Here is a 17,274-nt window from a genome sequence, read left to right on the forward strand (position 1 = left end):
GAAAAATTTTTGTATCACCCACTTATTTATCTGTTCCACCCTCTGTCTACCCCTATTAGAAAGATATTCTGACAATTCATTTGGCATGATATTTATTATTTTTGACCTAAGATACCCCAATTGTCTTCGCACTATTGTCAAATCTGAATATTTAATATTATAAATGTTATGAGATGTAACTCTCAGGTTATACATAGAAACGTTATTATTCACTGTAAATTCATCCTTCCTCATCCATGCATAATAGAGAAGTTTCTTTATATAAATTTGACGTACTGTCATCACTTTAAATTCGGCAAATGTTTCACTACTAGAAAAAGCCCTTGGCTTATTGTATGTGTGTTTTTTCTTTCATAAAGGACGGCAGAATGCATTTAGGCATAATCACGCCACACTAACGACGCGGGATATGTGGAACCTATCGACTTTATTGGAGCGGTGCTCGAAAATTCGCTCATTCTGTTTGAACGAGAAGGATGGACCAATGTGGATTTGACTGTCTAAAAGTGTAATCAATGATTTGAGGAACTATGATTTTTTTTCTCTTGATTGTATTGTAATGAGTGTAATATCCATGAAATTATTCATTTAAGATAATATTCTCATGAACTCTCTAGATTAGCATGTAATGAATATTTTCTGTAATGATTGGTTTGCTTTTGTTATTGAATTTTGTAAATATTGCCAACCTGCTATGGGATAATTTCCTAAAAAGCAACTGTATTGAATAGATTAAATTAAAGAATACACTTAGGGCCGGTTTCCGAGCTCGGGATTTGGCCAAGTCCTAGATAAACAGCTGGCTTTCCGAAACGGGGCGAAGTCGCAATCATTGTCAAAGTTACGTTTGAATTAAACTTCAAAAAACTAGAAAATTAAACACAAAATAGAATAAAGAAAAAATAGTGTAAAGTTTCAGCTATTTTGAATTATTTAGAAATGTTTAATTTCGTCGAGGAGAAACGTTTCAAATTATAGAAATGAGAAAATAAAAACTGTGACTAGTGTTATAAAAACTGCGACTGCGATCCGTTTTAGAAAACTAATTTTCTGACTCCAGCTGTTTTAAGTCTAGGACTTGGCCAAATCCCGAGCTCGGAAACCGGCCCTTAGGCACAAATGAGCATTAGAAAGCTAATCCCACCTTGTGTGGCTCCATAGAGAAACTCCATCATAAGCAAAAATATAGATAAATATATAGATAGCTACTGCTATATTTTTTCTCTATGATGGGACTCTTTATTCCCAAGTTAAGAATCCAGCCATGTAGGAGGAGTTCGACACTGTCGATTTTGCAGAGGTAAAAAAGGAGAGCGCTATCTGCTTTGTCGAATGATGGACTGAGATAGCAACACCAATGTTAAGGCTGCGCAAAGGCTAAAAATGAACTTTCTACTGGTGATATTTTACAAAAAAATTTCGATTTGTATATCATCAAGCTATCAAAATGAAAAAGTTTTCTCAAAAAAACATTTTTTTTCAATCATTACTTTTTGAGATATGAGCGCAAAAAGTTTAAATTTTCGGGACAGAACATTTCAAATTCGGTAAGAGATGAATCCATGAGATTCAAGGGATAGATTCTTCATTGCATTGTTAATCTAGTAAAACAAAAATTTTCTAAAAATATCAGTTTTTAAGAAAGTTATTCAATTTACCAAAAATTACCAATAGTTGAGTTATTTTTGGTAAATTGAATAACTTTTCAAAAATCGATTTTTTCAGAAAATTTTTGGTTTACTAGATCAACAAAACCATGAAGAATCTGTCCTGTAAATCTCATGGATTTATCTCTTACCGAATTTGAAATGTTCTGTCCCAAAAATTTGAACTTTAAGCGGCTCATATCTTAAAAAGTAATGATTGGGAAAATGTTTTCATGAGAAAACTTTTTCATTTTGATAGTATAAAAATCTAAAAACTTTGAAAAATATCACCAGTAGAAAGTTTATTTTTAGCCTTTGCACAGTCTTAATCAACCACTGCCGTGGACTCCACTATAGCCTATTCAACATTATGCTTGTCTTTGTGCCAATTAATTGTGATGGTTAATTGCCTTGTTTATCAAGGATAAGTTTTAATTAGAAATATTTGTTTATAATTTATAATAAAATGTATTCTATCATGTTTTCTTTTAGAACTGCAACGAGAATGACCCGCCCTGTCCAATCATACTGCTGGACAGATTCGGCTTTGAAATGAAAAAAGGCTACAAGCAAACTCAACTACAGCTGCTGCTCTCTCCGGCCTTCCTACTCAGCTCGGACAAAGCTAACAGATCCAGTCGCGAAAAGCATATGAAACAGGGACATCTCATGCTGTCTGGATTACAGGTGAACATATTTTCCATTCATTTAAATATAAATCTATATATATATATATATTTATATATAAAAGCGAAAAGGCACTCACTGACTGACTGACTGACTGACTCACTCACTCACTCACTCGCAGAACTAAAAATCTACCGGACCAAAAACGTTCAAATTTGGTAGGTATGTTCAGTTGGCCCTTTAGAGGCGCACTAAGAAATCTTTTGGCGATATTTTAACTCCAAGGGTGGTTTTTAAGGGTTTAAAGTTCGTCTTTTAGCATGTATATTCTTCTTATTCCAATATCTTAAAATTATAATTGAAATGTCCATACCATAATGTTAATATAGAACTATAATCTAGAGAGAGTACCTCTTCGAAACAGTTGTTCTGGTAACTAAATTAAAAATTTTGTCAGCTTGGCATTAAGTTGAGTTGACTTTTTTAGGTTGGCACCATGTTGAAGATTGAAATGCATTTATCCAGGACCTCTTAAATACCAATTTATCCATACCTCCTAAATACCTGTTTAGGAGGTCCAGATTTACCGCGGAAAAATTGATTGGGTACTGCTACTTCAATCAGAGCTATTCCTGGGAATATTATATTACTAGCCGTCAGGCTCGCTTCGCTCGCCATATCCGTTTAGCCAGACCTTTAGTCTGGACCCCCGACTGGATCGTCCTAACATATGATAAAAATATGACATAACATTTCAAATTTGGTAGGTGTGTTCAGTTGGTCCTTTAGAGGCGCAATAAGAACGGATTCTCAGCTTTATCGAGAACAAATGAACAGAAAATGTTCAAATTTACTACAGAAGCTCAGCTGGGGTGCAATAATGTTGTGTGAGAAGGAATTTGAAATGACGCCAAAGATACGCCCAAAATTAGCGTTTTCTCAGCTTTTCTGCGTTTCCTCACCTTTTTCAATAATTGGTGGAAATATATTAAAAAAATTCAGTACACAGGTTTTAGCTGAGGTGGAAGAATTTTGTTCGCCAAAGATACGCCGATATAGTAACAGGTGTTTTCCGAGATCAAATTGACATAATACGTTCAAATTCGGTACAGAGGTTCCGCTGAGGTCTACATGCAGGCGAGCGAAGCGAGCCCGCTGATCTCATTTTTTGACGATCCAGTCGGGGGTCCAGGGGGCGGAGCCCCCTTGGCTAGACGGATATGGCGAGAGAAGCGAGCCTGACGGCTAGTAAAAATATAAATCTGAGTACCCTTTAATTTATTTTGACACGACATGTTTCGGCTAAAGAAAAAAATACAATAAAATGCCGTATTTCCATTCATTATACACAAACAAGTTCAGCTGGCTCCTTCCAGTAGGTAGTTGCTAATATTTGATGCTGTACATTATTGCAGTGTATATTGTACAGTTTACAGATTTATATTGTAATTCATGAGTAATGAATAAATGAAAAAAATTATAAATGATTGATTACGGCTGACGATTGTCTAATATAGCTGTAAATGTATGTTTGCATTTATTGTATTATGTTATCACGAATAATAAAGCATTCTTTCTATACTATTTTATTCTTCTATTCTTATTTATTGATTAAAACAAACATAACAGTTCGGAATGGATCAAGTAATAATCTGTTGTAATTTAATCTGGAATACTATACTGAGGTTCATATTATAATGGCGGTATTTAATTAACATTGGTGTTGCTATCCTTGTATATCATTCGAAAAACCAGATCGCGCTATTCTTTTCTAGCTCTGCAAAGTTGCCAAATCGTTTTTTAACAAAGTAGATGTAACTAATCAACACAATATTTAATCTCAACCACGAAAATGTATTATTCAATCATAAAAGAGTATATTTTCCTGATGAGTAAAATATATTTGATTATGTTAAACAAGCATGATCAGTTAATATTACATCAGATATACCGGTATCAGCTATCCTCTATAGAAGGCAGGGGCAAGGCAGAGAATCGGCAACGCTGTTCTCCCATCTTTCTTCACTGTCATTGAAACGTGGACTTCCATATAGATGAATCCTCACGAGTTGTTTCATCCTTATATTGTTACATTCGCATCTTCACTGTGTTGGTTCTCTAATTATTTTGATTCCATACATATCAGTAGTTGAATCACTATGCTTTGTATCATACTTTTGAGTTATGGTGTAGGCCTAATTTAGTATGTTGGATCAATTTCATATTGCTATATTACTTGTGTATGTTTGCAGTTGAGAGGAGAAGCACACTTCAGTGACGAGGGACGCAGAGTGGACCAGGAGACGGTTGAATACGCCTGGCTGCTTGAAATTCAACTGGGCAAGTTGACTGGCAAAATGACAACACCTCAGGTGAGTTTTCGTTGTCATCTCTGGCAAGTGGCGCTTTACAATCCAGTTAGCTCCAACTAAATTCAAACTGCTCACTGGGTACTCCACAATATCAAAGATTGTAATAACAAAATGAAATGTGAGAGCAGTGATATTTTTCTTAGTAGCTAGAAGTCTAGAAGCTATAAAACGTTGGTCGAATTGAAAGTCAGTGGGCCATATGAATAAAGTTGGGCATTTGCTTATACTTGTCCACAGGGCAGGAACAGAATGCCCATCTCCTCCATGTAGCAGATCTTGCACATACGGCTGTCGGCGGTTGGCGAGGCTGCGCTTTCAACATTGCTTGCAGCATTGCTTGCAACACTGCTCGATGCACTGCTCGGTTGAACCGATGTAGACGTTGTTGTTGACGGTTCGCTCCTGTAACAAAAATTGTGAGGTCTAAGATTCAAGTCGACGGTTTGGCATTTCTCTTAATGTTTAAAATGTTTATATGTTGCGCATATACGGCGAAACGCGGTAATAGATTTTCATGAAATTTGACAAGTATGTTCCTTTTTTAATTGCGCGTCGACTTATATACAAGGTTTTTGGAAATTTTGCATTTCAAGGATAATATAAAAGGAAAAAAGGAGAATCCTTCATACGCCAATATTAGAGTAAAAATCTGGTGTGGCGCACTCACACAACTTTCCTTGCCGTTATGAAAATTGATCACCTGACGCTAGTGTTCCCGCGCATCTCAAGTCTACTATTCAAAGATTTGAGCCAGCTGGTGACAGGGCAATAACGCTGGAGACACACGAGGTCTGCTATCTCTTCATAGTGAACCATTTAATAGAATCAACAGTTGCCAAGAGTTTGCAATTGGATAATCACATTTTCTCGAATTTCGAGCTCATTTTTACTTTCCTTGCCCTATTACCATATGGAGCATTTGCTTCATTGTTTATGAATAAACGTGAGCACAACCTTTTGCTCATGATCATCAAAAAAATAGTTTGAGCATTTGCTCAAAAGTAAAAGCTTTTGCTCAAAATTGTATGAATAAACTAAAGCATTTACTCAACTTTTGAAGCAAATGCTTCAAAAAAGATGAGTCTAGTCTAGAGCAGCTTATCACCTTTTGCTCATAGTAAAATGGCTCATCTAATTCGTATGAGGAAGAGGAAACTATACCAGATACGATCACAACCAATAGTTGAGAACTATGAAACTCTTTTTAGATTCAACCATGATATATATCACCATTATCCCTACAAAAGAATAAATACAAAAGATATAAAGATAGCCATCACAAAATAGGAAATAGGCATTTAAGAAGATGAGAGTGTAGACGATTATAAGAAGGCTATTGATATTATAAGAATATGCTGAAGATTATTATAGAGATGACATTTTTTCAAGCTATTATTTCAAAATTCTAAACTCAACTAACGTAAAACTCTATTCATAAATAGAAAACCGAGCAGACGACGCAAACACAAGCGGTGCACCCTACTTGCATATTTAGCGCTTCCGTGAGCTATAAAAACAAAAGTAAGGCTACAAAAGCGAATCAGCTGATGAAAAATCTTAAAAATAAGTGAGCATTTCCTCCAGAGTTTAGGAGCATAAGGTAAAGTTTATTCATATAAAAAATGAGCAAATGCTTTTGCTTCTATCTTTTGCTCATGAGCAAAACCTTATGTTTTATTCATATGGGTCAATGCGTTGCTTTAAAATGAGCCCTTGAATTTTGTTTGCAGGCTGAAGCCATATTCTTGTAGTTAATGTCAATGGTACTCTTATAACAATTTGTATAGTTCACAGGGAAGTGATTTGTTTTCATGGTCGCACTGATAAGCTATCAATAAGATAAGTTACTTTGGTGCTCCATGCGCCTGTTTGTGAGGGTGACCACTTCAAGAGACAAACTCCTCTAAATACCATTTATTAGTTTAAAAATCGCTTCCCGGTGGTTCGGAACCCACTTGAAGCTGTAGGTCCACTCATCTTTCATCGTCGTTATCCCTCTCATGGAGTGATCCTTAGTCGAGTGGATAAAGTGCTTGCTCAGCAGCCCAGAGGTCCTGGGTTCAAACCCAAACACGAACAAAAGTTTTCAGCTAGGTGACTCCCGTGTTTTCGGATGGGCACTTTAAACTGTCGGTTCTGGCTGAAGAATAGCAGCTTTGGTATGAAGATTGACGGCTCAAATGATATAAATATTCCAGCGAGGGAGACGTTCCCGCAAGGGACTCCTCACCAAAAACAACCAAATGAACTTACTTTTATTACACGCACAAGCCTAGAGATCATGTGAGCATCATCATCAGCAAAAAAAAGTAATGATGATTTTCACGATCAACTTTTTATTTTTATCTATTTTATTCACTTGCACATTTATCATTTTATTAATAAATTCGATGAATGGAAGAACAACAGGACTAACCTCAAACTGTTTGGCCCCAATTATACGGAGCGTCATTGAGGCGCTGAAGTTTTGATCTGTGACTATGAAGTACAATAAGTAACCTTCCCCAAACTATTAGAATAGTGTAGTTTTGAATATTGTGTCTATTTTTGCAGATGTACCACCTGATAACAGGCCTGGAGACGCTTTTGCTGTTGATCTGCGACTCTGAGAACAAGCTGGTGCCTCCCCACCTGCCGCCCGCCTGTCACCACGGCCTGCCCCCCGTCCAGTGCGGTGACAGCGACCCGGATGGCTCCTACCGGTGTCCGTCCACCGACGAGATCAAGTACCGCATGGTCAGGGTGGCCGTCGATCAGATCGACTTCTATCTGCTCGAGGCGGGTACTGCTATCAATCTGTGGGTAAGTCAGGACTTCAATTTACCCTCAGTATTATCATAGAGGAAAGATATCACTAGTAGTTCTGTGAACAGTAGACCTCGCGCTCAGTAAGTTACATTAACCTGTTGTTATGTTTTCTCAAAAATTAATAAATGGCCTAATTTAACAAATTAAAATGTCTAGAAAAAATCCTAAATAAACATAGAGCTTTCTGTCCTATCATACCGTGACGTGTCGTCACGGAATGTGAGTGTGAGCGCTGTTATCAGGTCTGGCTGCAACTGTTTACAACGTTGATGGAAAGAAACATTTACAAGATGTTTGATGATTTGAACGGGTAGTATTATTGACCGAGCGAAGTGAGGTCTAAGATTCAAGTCGACGGTTTGGCATTTCTCTTAATGTTTAAATGTTTATATGTTGCGCATTCTCGGCGAAACGCAGTAGTAGATTTTCATGAAATTTGACAGGTATGTTCCTTTTTAAATTGCGCGTCGACGTATATACAAGGTTTTTGGAAATTTTGCATTTCAAGGATAATAAAAGGAAAAAGGATCCTCCTTCATACGTCAATATTAGAGTAAAAATCATACTATAGAATTATTCATCATAAATCAGTTGTCGAGTTAATTATAAATTGCATGTCATGACACACATGTAATTCAATATCTCAATGTAACTTGGTAAAAAATCAACAGCTGTGTAGACTATAAATTGCATGCCTCATTGATTGCAATTTTTATGCACTATCAAATAGAATGCAAAAAACTTATAACAGCTTGTCTGGGCGCCTAAATGTCTTCTGGTTTTTTCGCGCTAAATTCCGGAAAGCGTTATATGATAATTAAATCTTGTGTAAGCATGATCTGATCAAATAAATAGTTAGTGTATCAGTGTGGATGTGCTTATGGTTTGGGACGTCGTTATAACTGCGCGAGGTCTACTGTTCACATAACTACTAGTAGTCCACTAGACAGCTGACTTATGATGAATAATTCTATAGTCTGATTTTTACTCTAATATTGGCGTATGAAGTAGGCTCCTTTTTCCTTTTATATTATCCTTGAAATGCAAAATTTCCACAAGCCTTGTATATACGTCGACGCGCAATTTGAAAAGAAACAAATTTCATGAAAATCTATTACCGCGATTCGCCGTAAATGCGAAACATATAAACATTTGAACATAAGAGAAATGCCAAACCGTCGACTTGATCTTAGACCTCACTTCGCTCGGTCATTAAGTAGATATCCCATGAAATAGGTCGTTTATGTTCCAAATTTCCAGCCGATTTCTTGTTAACTCAAGCCGACTACTGTCTATTATTACTGTTTTGTTCGGGTGAGAGTAGGCCATAGAACAGCCCAGTTTGAGAGTCTACCAGCGTCACATAGCTTCACCAAAAACAACTACTAGGACTACCGGCTTGAGTTAAGAGTGAAAATTAGAACATAAACGCCCTATACCATGGGATATCTTCTTATACTATCGTTTCTCTATGGTATTATTGTATGAGGATCGTTGTGATGCCCACATGAGCTCTAGGCTTGTGCGTGGGTAATGAGGCGGATGATAATGAGAGTTGATTGGACCTACTGGTTTAGGTGGTTTTCGATCCACCGGGAAAGCGATTTTACAACTCATGAATCAGGATATAGAGGAGTTGGCTTAAGCGGTCACCCTTCCAACGGGAGTACCAGGTGCAGGATTCTTAACTTGTCAAACCTATGTTTAGAAATCCTCGAGTTCAGCATTTTCCCTCTCTTAGTATTAGGTGCTACTTCTACTTATGCCAGTAGATTTCCGCAAGCTTATGCTATTAGGTGTGTTGAATAATAATGTAATGATAAAATAATCCTCAATCCATCAAGTTTGACTGTACATTATAATTTTCACTATAGTGTGGTCCACGTTATAATGGCAGTGTACAATTGGCAATACTGTTGCTGTCCTTTTCTATCATACAACAAAACAGGTAGCGCTATCTCTCTCTCGCTTGGAATGTTGTCAGTTTGCCAGAATATTCTTTTTTTACTTTTCACAGTGACTGTACAAAAGTAGACAAACAATTCTCAGCCGCCATTTTTTTCTTCATTATATCAAAATACTTGAGTAACACAAGTCGTATAATTAATTTAAAATGTATTTTTGAAACAATAAAATAATTTTTAGACATTACCGTATGAGAAACACAAATTAAAATACCGCAAATGACATTTTAAAAGTTGATAACTAACCATCCTAGACTCCATCCATGCTTCAGTTAGGCTACACGTATATGTTAGACCTACTCGTACTGGTATAAATAATATTGAAAGGTTATTTCAGAATTACTCACATTAAAATTACTTTTTTTGGATAGGATTTCCCATTTTTCTATTATCTTCAGAAGAAATTGGAGTAGAATACCTACCAAATAACTTAATTTCTGTTCATCCATGCTTCAGTTAGGCTACACGTATATGTTAGACCTACTCGTACTGGTATAAATAATATTGAAAGGTTATTTCAGAATTATTTACATTAAAATTCCTTTCTTTGGATAGGATTTCCCATTTTTCTATTATCTTTAGAAGAAATTGGAGTAGAATACCTACCAAATAACTTGATTTCTGTTGTTTTGAAATTCAGATTTTTGTATCACAGCTTTTTAAATTAGACGCCATTTCAGATGTGTATAAAAATAAAAATCTGATCTCAGTTATAAAGCAAATTTTTGAATCAAATTATGAAAAAATATATTTTCTTGATTAATTTGACATTAAATTGATTATTTTATCAAGGAAATGATAAAATATTATAACGTGGACCTCACTATATTTAGGAATAGAACTATTGATACTATTATTGTTTAATTTATTATTTTTGTGTGAGGAATATTGTCCATTTGAATTGATTGTAATTCATTGCATTTGTAATGTATGGTTGATATTTTTGTACTTTGTGAAAGAAAATTGAATTAAAAGCGATAGCTCATCAGCGCGACGACTGAATCAAACCGCTCCCCATCAAGTTAATTAATTTACACTTACCAATTAAGTTACACTATTTTTTATAACTCTACATTGCAGGTAATGACCGAAATTTTCAGGAAACTTTCTTCCAGGTTTAATGGCAGTGACAAAAAGTATTGACATTTCAAGGTTAGTTCTGTTCACTAGACAACACACTTTACCTTCTATTCTCATTTGTAGTGAAAACAGTTACTCGACCAAGTAAGTAGAGTAGAGTTGGCTCGGTAGAGTTAGCTCGGCAGTTACTCGACCACTAACTCTACTAGTGAAAACCAGGCTTATGTATGACGTGTTTACTGCAGTTGTGTGGCCTGAAATTCTAAGTAGGTAGAATAATGCAGGGTTGGTACTCTGTATGTTCGGTTTTGATGATTTGCTGTATTTCAATTTGTGGACAATAAGGGCCGGGTTCCGAGCTCGGGATTTGGCTAAGTTTTCGACTTTGAACAGCTGGAGTAAGAAAATTGGCTTTCCAAAACGGGGCGTAGTCGTAGCCATTGTCAAAGTCATGTTTGAATTAAACTCCAAAAAACTAGAAAATTAAACACAAAATAAAATAAAGAGAAAATAGTGTAAAGTTTCAGCTATTTTGAATTATTAGAAATGTTTAATTTCGTCAAGGAAAAACTTTTCCAATTATTGAATTGAGAAAATAAAAACTGTGACTACTGTTATAAAAACTGCGACTACGCCCCGTTTTGGAAAGTTAATATTCTGACTCCAGCTGTTTAAAGTCTAGAGCTTGACTAAATCCGGAGATCGGAAACCGGTCCTAATAGTTGTGCTATTAATTTGATTTCTGATCTACAACTGACACCTTAAATCACATTGAAACCTTAAATCTCAGATTGAAAATAAGAAACAAATGAAATATTATTATGTAATACTAGATAGTCACGTAATTATATATGGAAATCTAAATAGATTCTCACGACATGTGTTACGATAAGGTATTTATTGTATAATGATTGCTTCAATTTGTAGTAACTGTCATATATTACTTTCCTTGCCCTATAACCATAGGTAAGGAAAGTATTGCTTTCCGAAAAAAAATTAAGCTACCCCAATTTCTAAATTCCTATACGTTTCAAGGTCCCCTGAGTCCAAAAAAGTGGTTTTTGGGTATTGGTCTGTATGTGTGTGTGTGTGTGTGTTGTGTGTGTGTGTGTGTGTGTGTGTATGTGTGTGTATGAGTGTATGTGCGTCTGTGTACACGATATCTCATCTCCCAATTAACGGAATGACTTGAAATTTGGAACTTAAGGTCCTTTCACTATAAGGATCCGACACGAACAATTTCGATCAAATGCAATTAAAAATGCCGGCTAAAATGGTGAGAATGTTGTCAAAAACAAGGTTTTTCGTGATTTTCTCGGAAACGGCTCCAACGATTTTGATCAAATTCATACCTAAAATAGTCATCAATAAGCTCTATCAACTGCCACAAGTCCCATATCTGTAAAAATTTCAGGAGCTCCGCCCCATCAATGCAGATAGAATCCCAATTATCAGGCTTCAGATACAATTGAAACAAAAAAAAATCAAGTGGAGTAGATTGAGCATGAAAATCTCTACAATTGATGTTCAGTAACATTTTCACCTAAAATTGAAAATAAGCTTTAAATTCGAGAAAATGTGATTATTCAATTGCAAATTAATGTTGATTCTATTAAATCATTCACTATGAAGAGATAGCAGACCTCATGTGTGTCTCCAGCGTTATTACCCTGTCACCAGCTGGCTCAAATCACTGAATAGTAGACTTGAGATGCGCGGGAAAACTAGCGTCAGGTGATCAATTTTCATAACGGCAAGGAAAGTTGTGTGAGTGCGCCACACCAGATTTTGTGTAATATGGAAACAATTTGAATAAAGTAAAGTTTGAAATTATACTTTTCAATTGCACTATTCTCAATTACACATTTTCTCACTATTCTCAATTACAAGTGATAACTTCTCAAATGATGTAATCGACTGCTATCTGAATTTCTCAAATACAAATGACTTTTCTCAATTACAATTGATAATTTCTCAAGTACAATTGGAAAAGGTGTTTTGTGCATTGATGTTTTGTGGTGTGTTACAGGCATCGCCAATCCGGTTCTCGACCTGCAACCTGCACGGCAACCAGGTGAAGTCGGGCATGACAGGAGTGTTGCCAGCTGTGCGCATGCGTCAACTCATGGCCATTGCTAACCACTTTGGTCGTGGGGGCGGTGGTGGTGGACAAGGGCAGGGCCAGGAGGGAGGGGGTAGCAACACTAACACTACGGGCAGTGGGCGTTCTCAGCACAGGTTAGTCCATGTATCTGATCAAATCTGATTATTGTCAAAACAAACATTGATTCTTCTTCTTCTTCTTCTTCGTCTTCTTTGACTGTGCCTTATCCCATTTAAATGGGGTCGGCATTCCTTCCTCTTAGTCTGCCTCTCCACAAGGCCCTATCCAATGCTTCCTCTCTCCTCCAACCACTCTCCCGCAAGTCAGCCGCTATTCTATCTCCCCACCTCATCCTAGGTCTACCTCGTCCTCTCACACCATCCAAAACCAAATCCTGTCCAACATAATCCTCCTCCCGTCGCTGTACATGCCCAAACCACCTCATCCTTGTCTGCTTCATTTTCTTTCCCAGTGGTCCAACTTTTACAGTGCCTCTGATCAATTCATTTCTTATTTTATCTCTTCTTGTAACCCCACACATCCATCCTAACAAACATTGATTGCATAGACAAAAGTCACTTGAACATTATTGCTCATATAAAACATTCACTCATGAAAATTTGACATAAATTAGCCACATAATCTAAGAACAGACCAGAATTGAAGCAGTTTAGAAAGAATAATATTATGGATAGGCATTGCACTTCAACCGAGTAAAATGCTCTCTCCTTCAAACATTTCGTTACAATAGACTCAAATCTTCTACTGTTCAAATTTCTAACTTCAGATGATTAAAAATTTTCACACCCAAATAGCTGTACATTCTTTGCGTCCTAGCAAGTCTGACCCGACTCTGATCAATCCGATCACCAGATCTATATTCATGAATGTCTCCTCTTAAATTGAAAATACTAAGGTTATCTTTTACAAACATCAAATATTCCAAAATGAAAATACAAGGGAGAGTCAGCACATCATTGGCTGAAAATTATGATCTGATGAAAACTAGCTGTTCTGATACAACAATATATTCGTTTTTAGAAGAAAATGTGTCTTATTTCAGATCTTTGGCGAGTGGAGATGGAAGTGATGTATGGTTGGAGGTTGGTTCGATATCTTTTGGTCCCTTGATTTTCGAAGCAGCCGTCTCTCTGTCAAATTCGGACAGGAATCTTCACATAGTTCAGCACAAGTAAGAACTTTTATTTTTATTAAAGTCTTTTATATATTTTTCTTAGTGCATTATCTTAATACGAGGGTAATTTTTCTTTCCGATCACCCAGTATCAGTTCAGCTTTCAGTATTCAGTATCAGTTCAGCTTTCGATGAGAGCGGTCGTGTCGGTAGTAGCTCCGCTCTAATCAGTGACCTTTGCCGCTGCGTGATAAATTCTCAGGACGAACTTTTTACTCAAATAATTCATCCATTATGGCACAGTGCTTCAACTGTAAAATAAATCTCGCTGAAGAGGATATCTCAGTGAAGTGTAGTGAGTGTGCGAAAGTGTTCCACCCTGCGTGTACTAGACTGGAGTCCGTCGATAAGTTTAAAAAAATGAACTCGCAAGCCAGAGCTGCGTGGAAATGTGCGAGCTGTAAGCAGGATAAAAATAACGCAGGTCAGTCGGACATTACCTTAAAAAAATTATCCTCTGATCTAATAGAGAATCTACGTAAGGAAATAAACGATCTGAAATCCTTCTTCAACTCAAAATTGGGCGACCTGGACACGAAATTGGAAAAGTTAAACACCAAAACAGATGCTATAAAAACGCAACTCAACACCCTCACGGAGGATCATAATTCTTTAAAACTAAAATTTCTCAATCTCGAAAAAGAAAACTTGGAGGATAAAAAACATGTTCAGAGGCTAGAAAAAGAAATTCACGATCTACAACAATATACTAGAAAGGACAATGTTGAAATAGTAGGTATTCCCGAAACCCAGGGTGAGAATTTACATGTCGTCATGAAAGCCGTCGCAAAATCGTTGAATGTGGAGTTCAAGAATGAAGACCTATCTATTGTCCACAGGATGCCAACCGCTAAAGGATCCACTTCCATCGTGGCCAAATTCAGTTCCAGATTGAAGAAAACAGAATGGATCACCGCGGCACGCAAAAAGAAAGGCATCAAATCAACCGATGTATGCGACAAGCTGCCCTTATCAAACGTATATGTGAATGAACACCTCTCTCCCTACTACAAAGGACTACTTGGCAAAGCTAAGAATTTAAAAAAGGACAAAAAACTAACCTTTGTCTGGGTCCGTGATTGCAAAGTTTTTGTTAAAAAATCTGAAAACTCTCGCACTCGGAGAATTATGAGCGATGATGATTTAGTAGAATATAATTAGTATTTAATTATACAAATGTCCAATATTTCCTAAAAATATTCAAAATTGCGCAGTAGGCTGGTTATAATGGGTTTTTCTTTTAGTGAACTTAAAAGTTTTGTTTTTTTTTTAATTTAACTCTTTTCCTCTTCTTTTTTTTTAATCTCATTTCTGTTATTGTATTATAACTTTCCTTATTTCATTAACGTTACTGATGAATGATGAATATGGCTTTGATGGGGTGATTGATTTGGAATGTTTCGATACGATTGAGAGCGATGATATTTTAAATTTTGATCCTAACTCTCATTTAGATGAAGTAATAGATAATGTTGTCTCTTTTAATATTATACACATGAATATACGTAGCTTAAGAAAAAACTTTGATGAATTTGTTTATACTCTTCAAAACTGTAAAATAAAATACGATGTAATAGTTCTAACTGAAACTTGGATGACTGAAGATAATATTTTTGACTATAGCATAGATGGATATACAGTTATAGATAAGCCAGGCCAACTAAATAAAAGTAACGGTTTGTGCATTTTTGTGAAGGAATCGATTGATGTACATTATCTTGACTGTGAAAATTCGGAAGCAGATATAATCATGATTAGATTAGAAGCTTTCAGCTGTCCTTTTACTCTTATTGCAGTCTACAGATCTCCTTCTTCTAATATTGAAGCATTTCTGAATGAGTTGGACACAAGTATGTCTAATGTTCAAAAAAATGAAAATATAATCATGATCGGAGATCTGAACATTGACATTCTGCGGAATAATAATTTATCAAATGAATATAGTAGCCTATTACAAATGTATGGTCTGAGATCTCTTGTTAATAAACCTACTCGCATTTCATGTAATACAAAATCATGTATTGATCATATATTCTGGAAAAATGTGAATTTTAAGGAAAGTCATGTTCTTAGCTCCATACAAAAAACATACATCACTGATCATTTCTGTACAACTTTTCACATAACAAAATCTATCACAAATACAAAAGAAATTAGAGAGATATTTACTAAAAAAATTAATTATACAAAATTGATTGACTATTTAAAACAAGAGAATTGGCAAAATGAAACTAACTTGTATGATGAAAATTTAAATTTAGATGAAAAAATTAGTAATTTCTATGACAAATTAATATTCTACATAGAACTAACCACTGAACAGATAAAAATTAAAAATAGAAATAGACCACTAAAAAAATGGATAACTCCAGGGCTGATAAAATCAATCAGAGAACGTGACAAAATGCACAAAAAAATGAACAGTCAACCGTTTAATATGGAGCTACAAAATAGGTATAAGACTTACAGAAATATTTTGAATAAACTTATTAAAAAAACAAAATTTGATTATTACAGGACTAAAATATCAAATTACAAAGGTAATAGTAAGAAAACTTGGAACTGCATACAGGAAATTTTAGACATACAACGTACACATAAACCACCCGAAATCGACCCAGACATTATGAATAAATATTTTTCAGAAGTAGGAAGAAACTATGCAGAGAAAATCCTCAACAGGTCCACACGAAATCCAGTTAACTTACAGTATCCACCTTGTGCAGCGGCTGACACTCCAAAATCATTCTTTATGCATCCAACAAGTTATGAAGAGGTACTAATAATGATTAAAAGCTTAAAAAGTAACTCCTCTCCGGGAGTGGATGGAGTAGGCAACATATGTTTGAAAAATATAGCAGAGTTCATAGCCAAACCATTGTCAATTTTGTTTAATAAATGTTTCGAGTTAGGCCATTTTCCTTCACATTTTAAAATAGCTAAAATAATTCCTCTCCATAAATCAGGTGACAAAAAAGCTCCCGAGAACTACCGTCCTATCAGCCTTATAAGCAACCTGTCTAAAATATTTGAAAAGATAATAAAAAAACGAATGGTCGAATATCTTGAAAAGTACAAATTTATTGCTGTAAATCAATTCGGTTTCAGGAGGGTAAATCCACCGAAGATGCAATGACTGAGTTGGTTAGAATTGTAACGGAAAACTTTAAAAACAGTAGAAAAACTCTGGCTGTGTTCTTGGACCTGGCAAAGGCCTATGATACCATTCCTCATAAAGTCCTTCTACGTAAGCTAGAGAGAATAGGTATCCGGGGAACGGTGTTAAATTTATTTAAAAGTTACCTGCATGAAAGAATACAAATCCTTGACACCAGTAAACTGACATTGACCGACTACGGTCTTCCACAGGGTACAGTGCTCTCCCCGTTATTATTTTTGGTATATATCAATGATCTATTGAAAATTGACATCAATGGATGCCATTCCATCTCCTTTGCAGATGACACGGCCTTAATTTT

General features: G+C 35.8%; 1 protein-coding gene across 1 annotated transcript in view; it reads left to right on the forward strand.

The window, feature by feature from the left end:
• Positions 1–17,274, forward strand: part of LOC111051914 (transmembrane protein KIAA1109) — a 150,173-nt gene that overhangs the window by 27,826 nt on the left and 105,073 nt on the right. Inside the window, 5 exon segments of the mRNA XM_039432017.1 lie at positions 2,139–2,333; positions 4,526–4,645; positions 7,199–7,447; positions 12,527–12,735; positions 13,665–13,793. Of these exon segments, the coding sequence (XP_039287951.1) occupies positions 2,139–2,333; positions 4,526–4,645; positions 7,199–7,447; positions 12,527–12,735; positions 13,665–13,793 (902 nt within the window).

Source organism: Nilaparvata lugens, chromosome 7 (assembly GCF_014356525.2).
Source record: "Nilaparvata lugens isolate BPH chromosome 7, ASM1435652v1, whole genome shotgun sequence".
Lineage (NCBI taxonomy): Eukaryota > Metazoa > Arthropoda > Insecta > Hemiptera > Delphacidae > Nilaparvata > Nilaparvata lugens.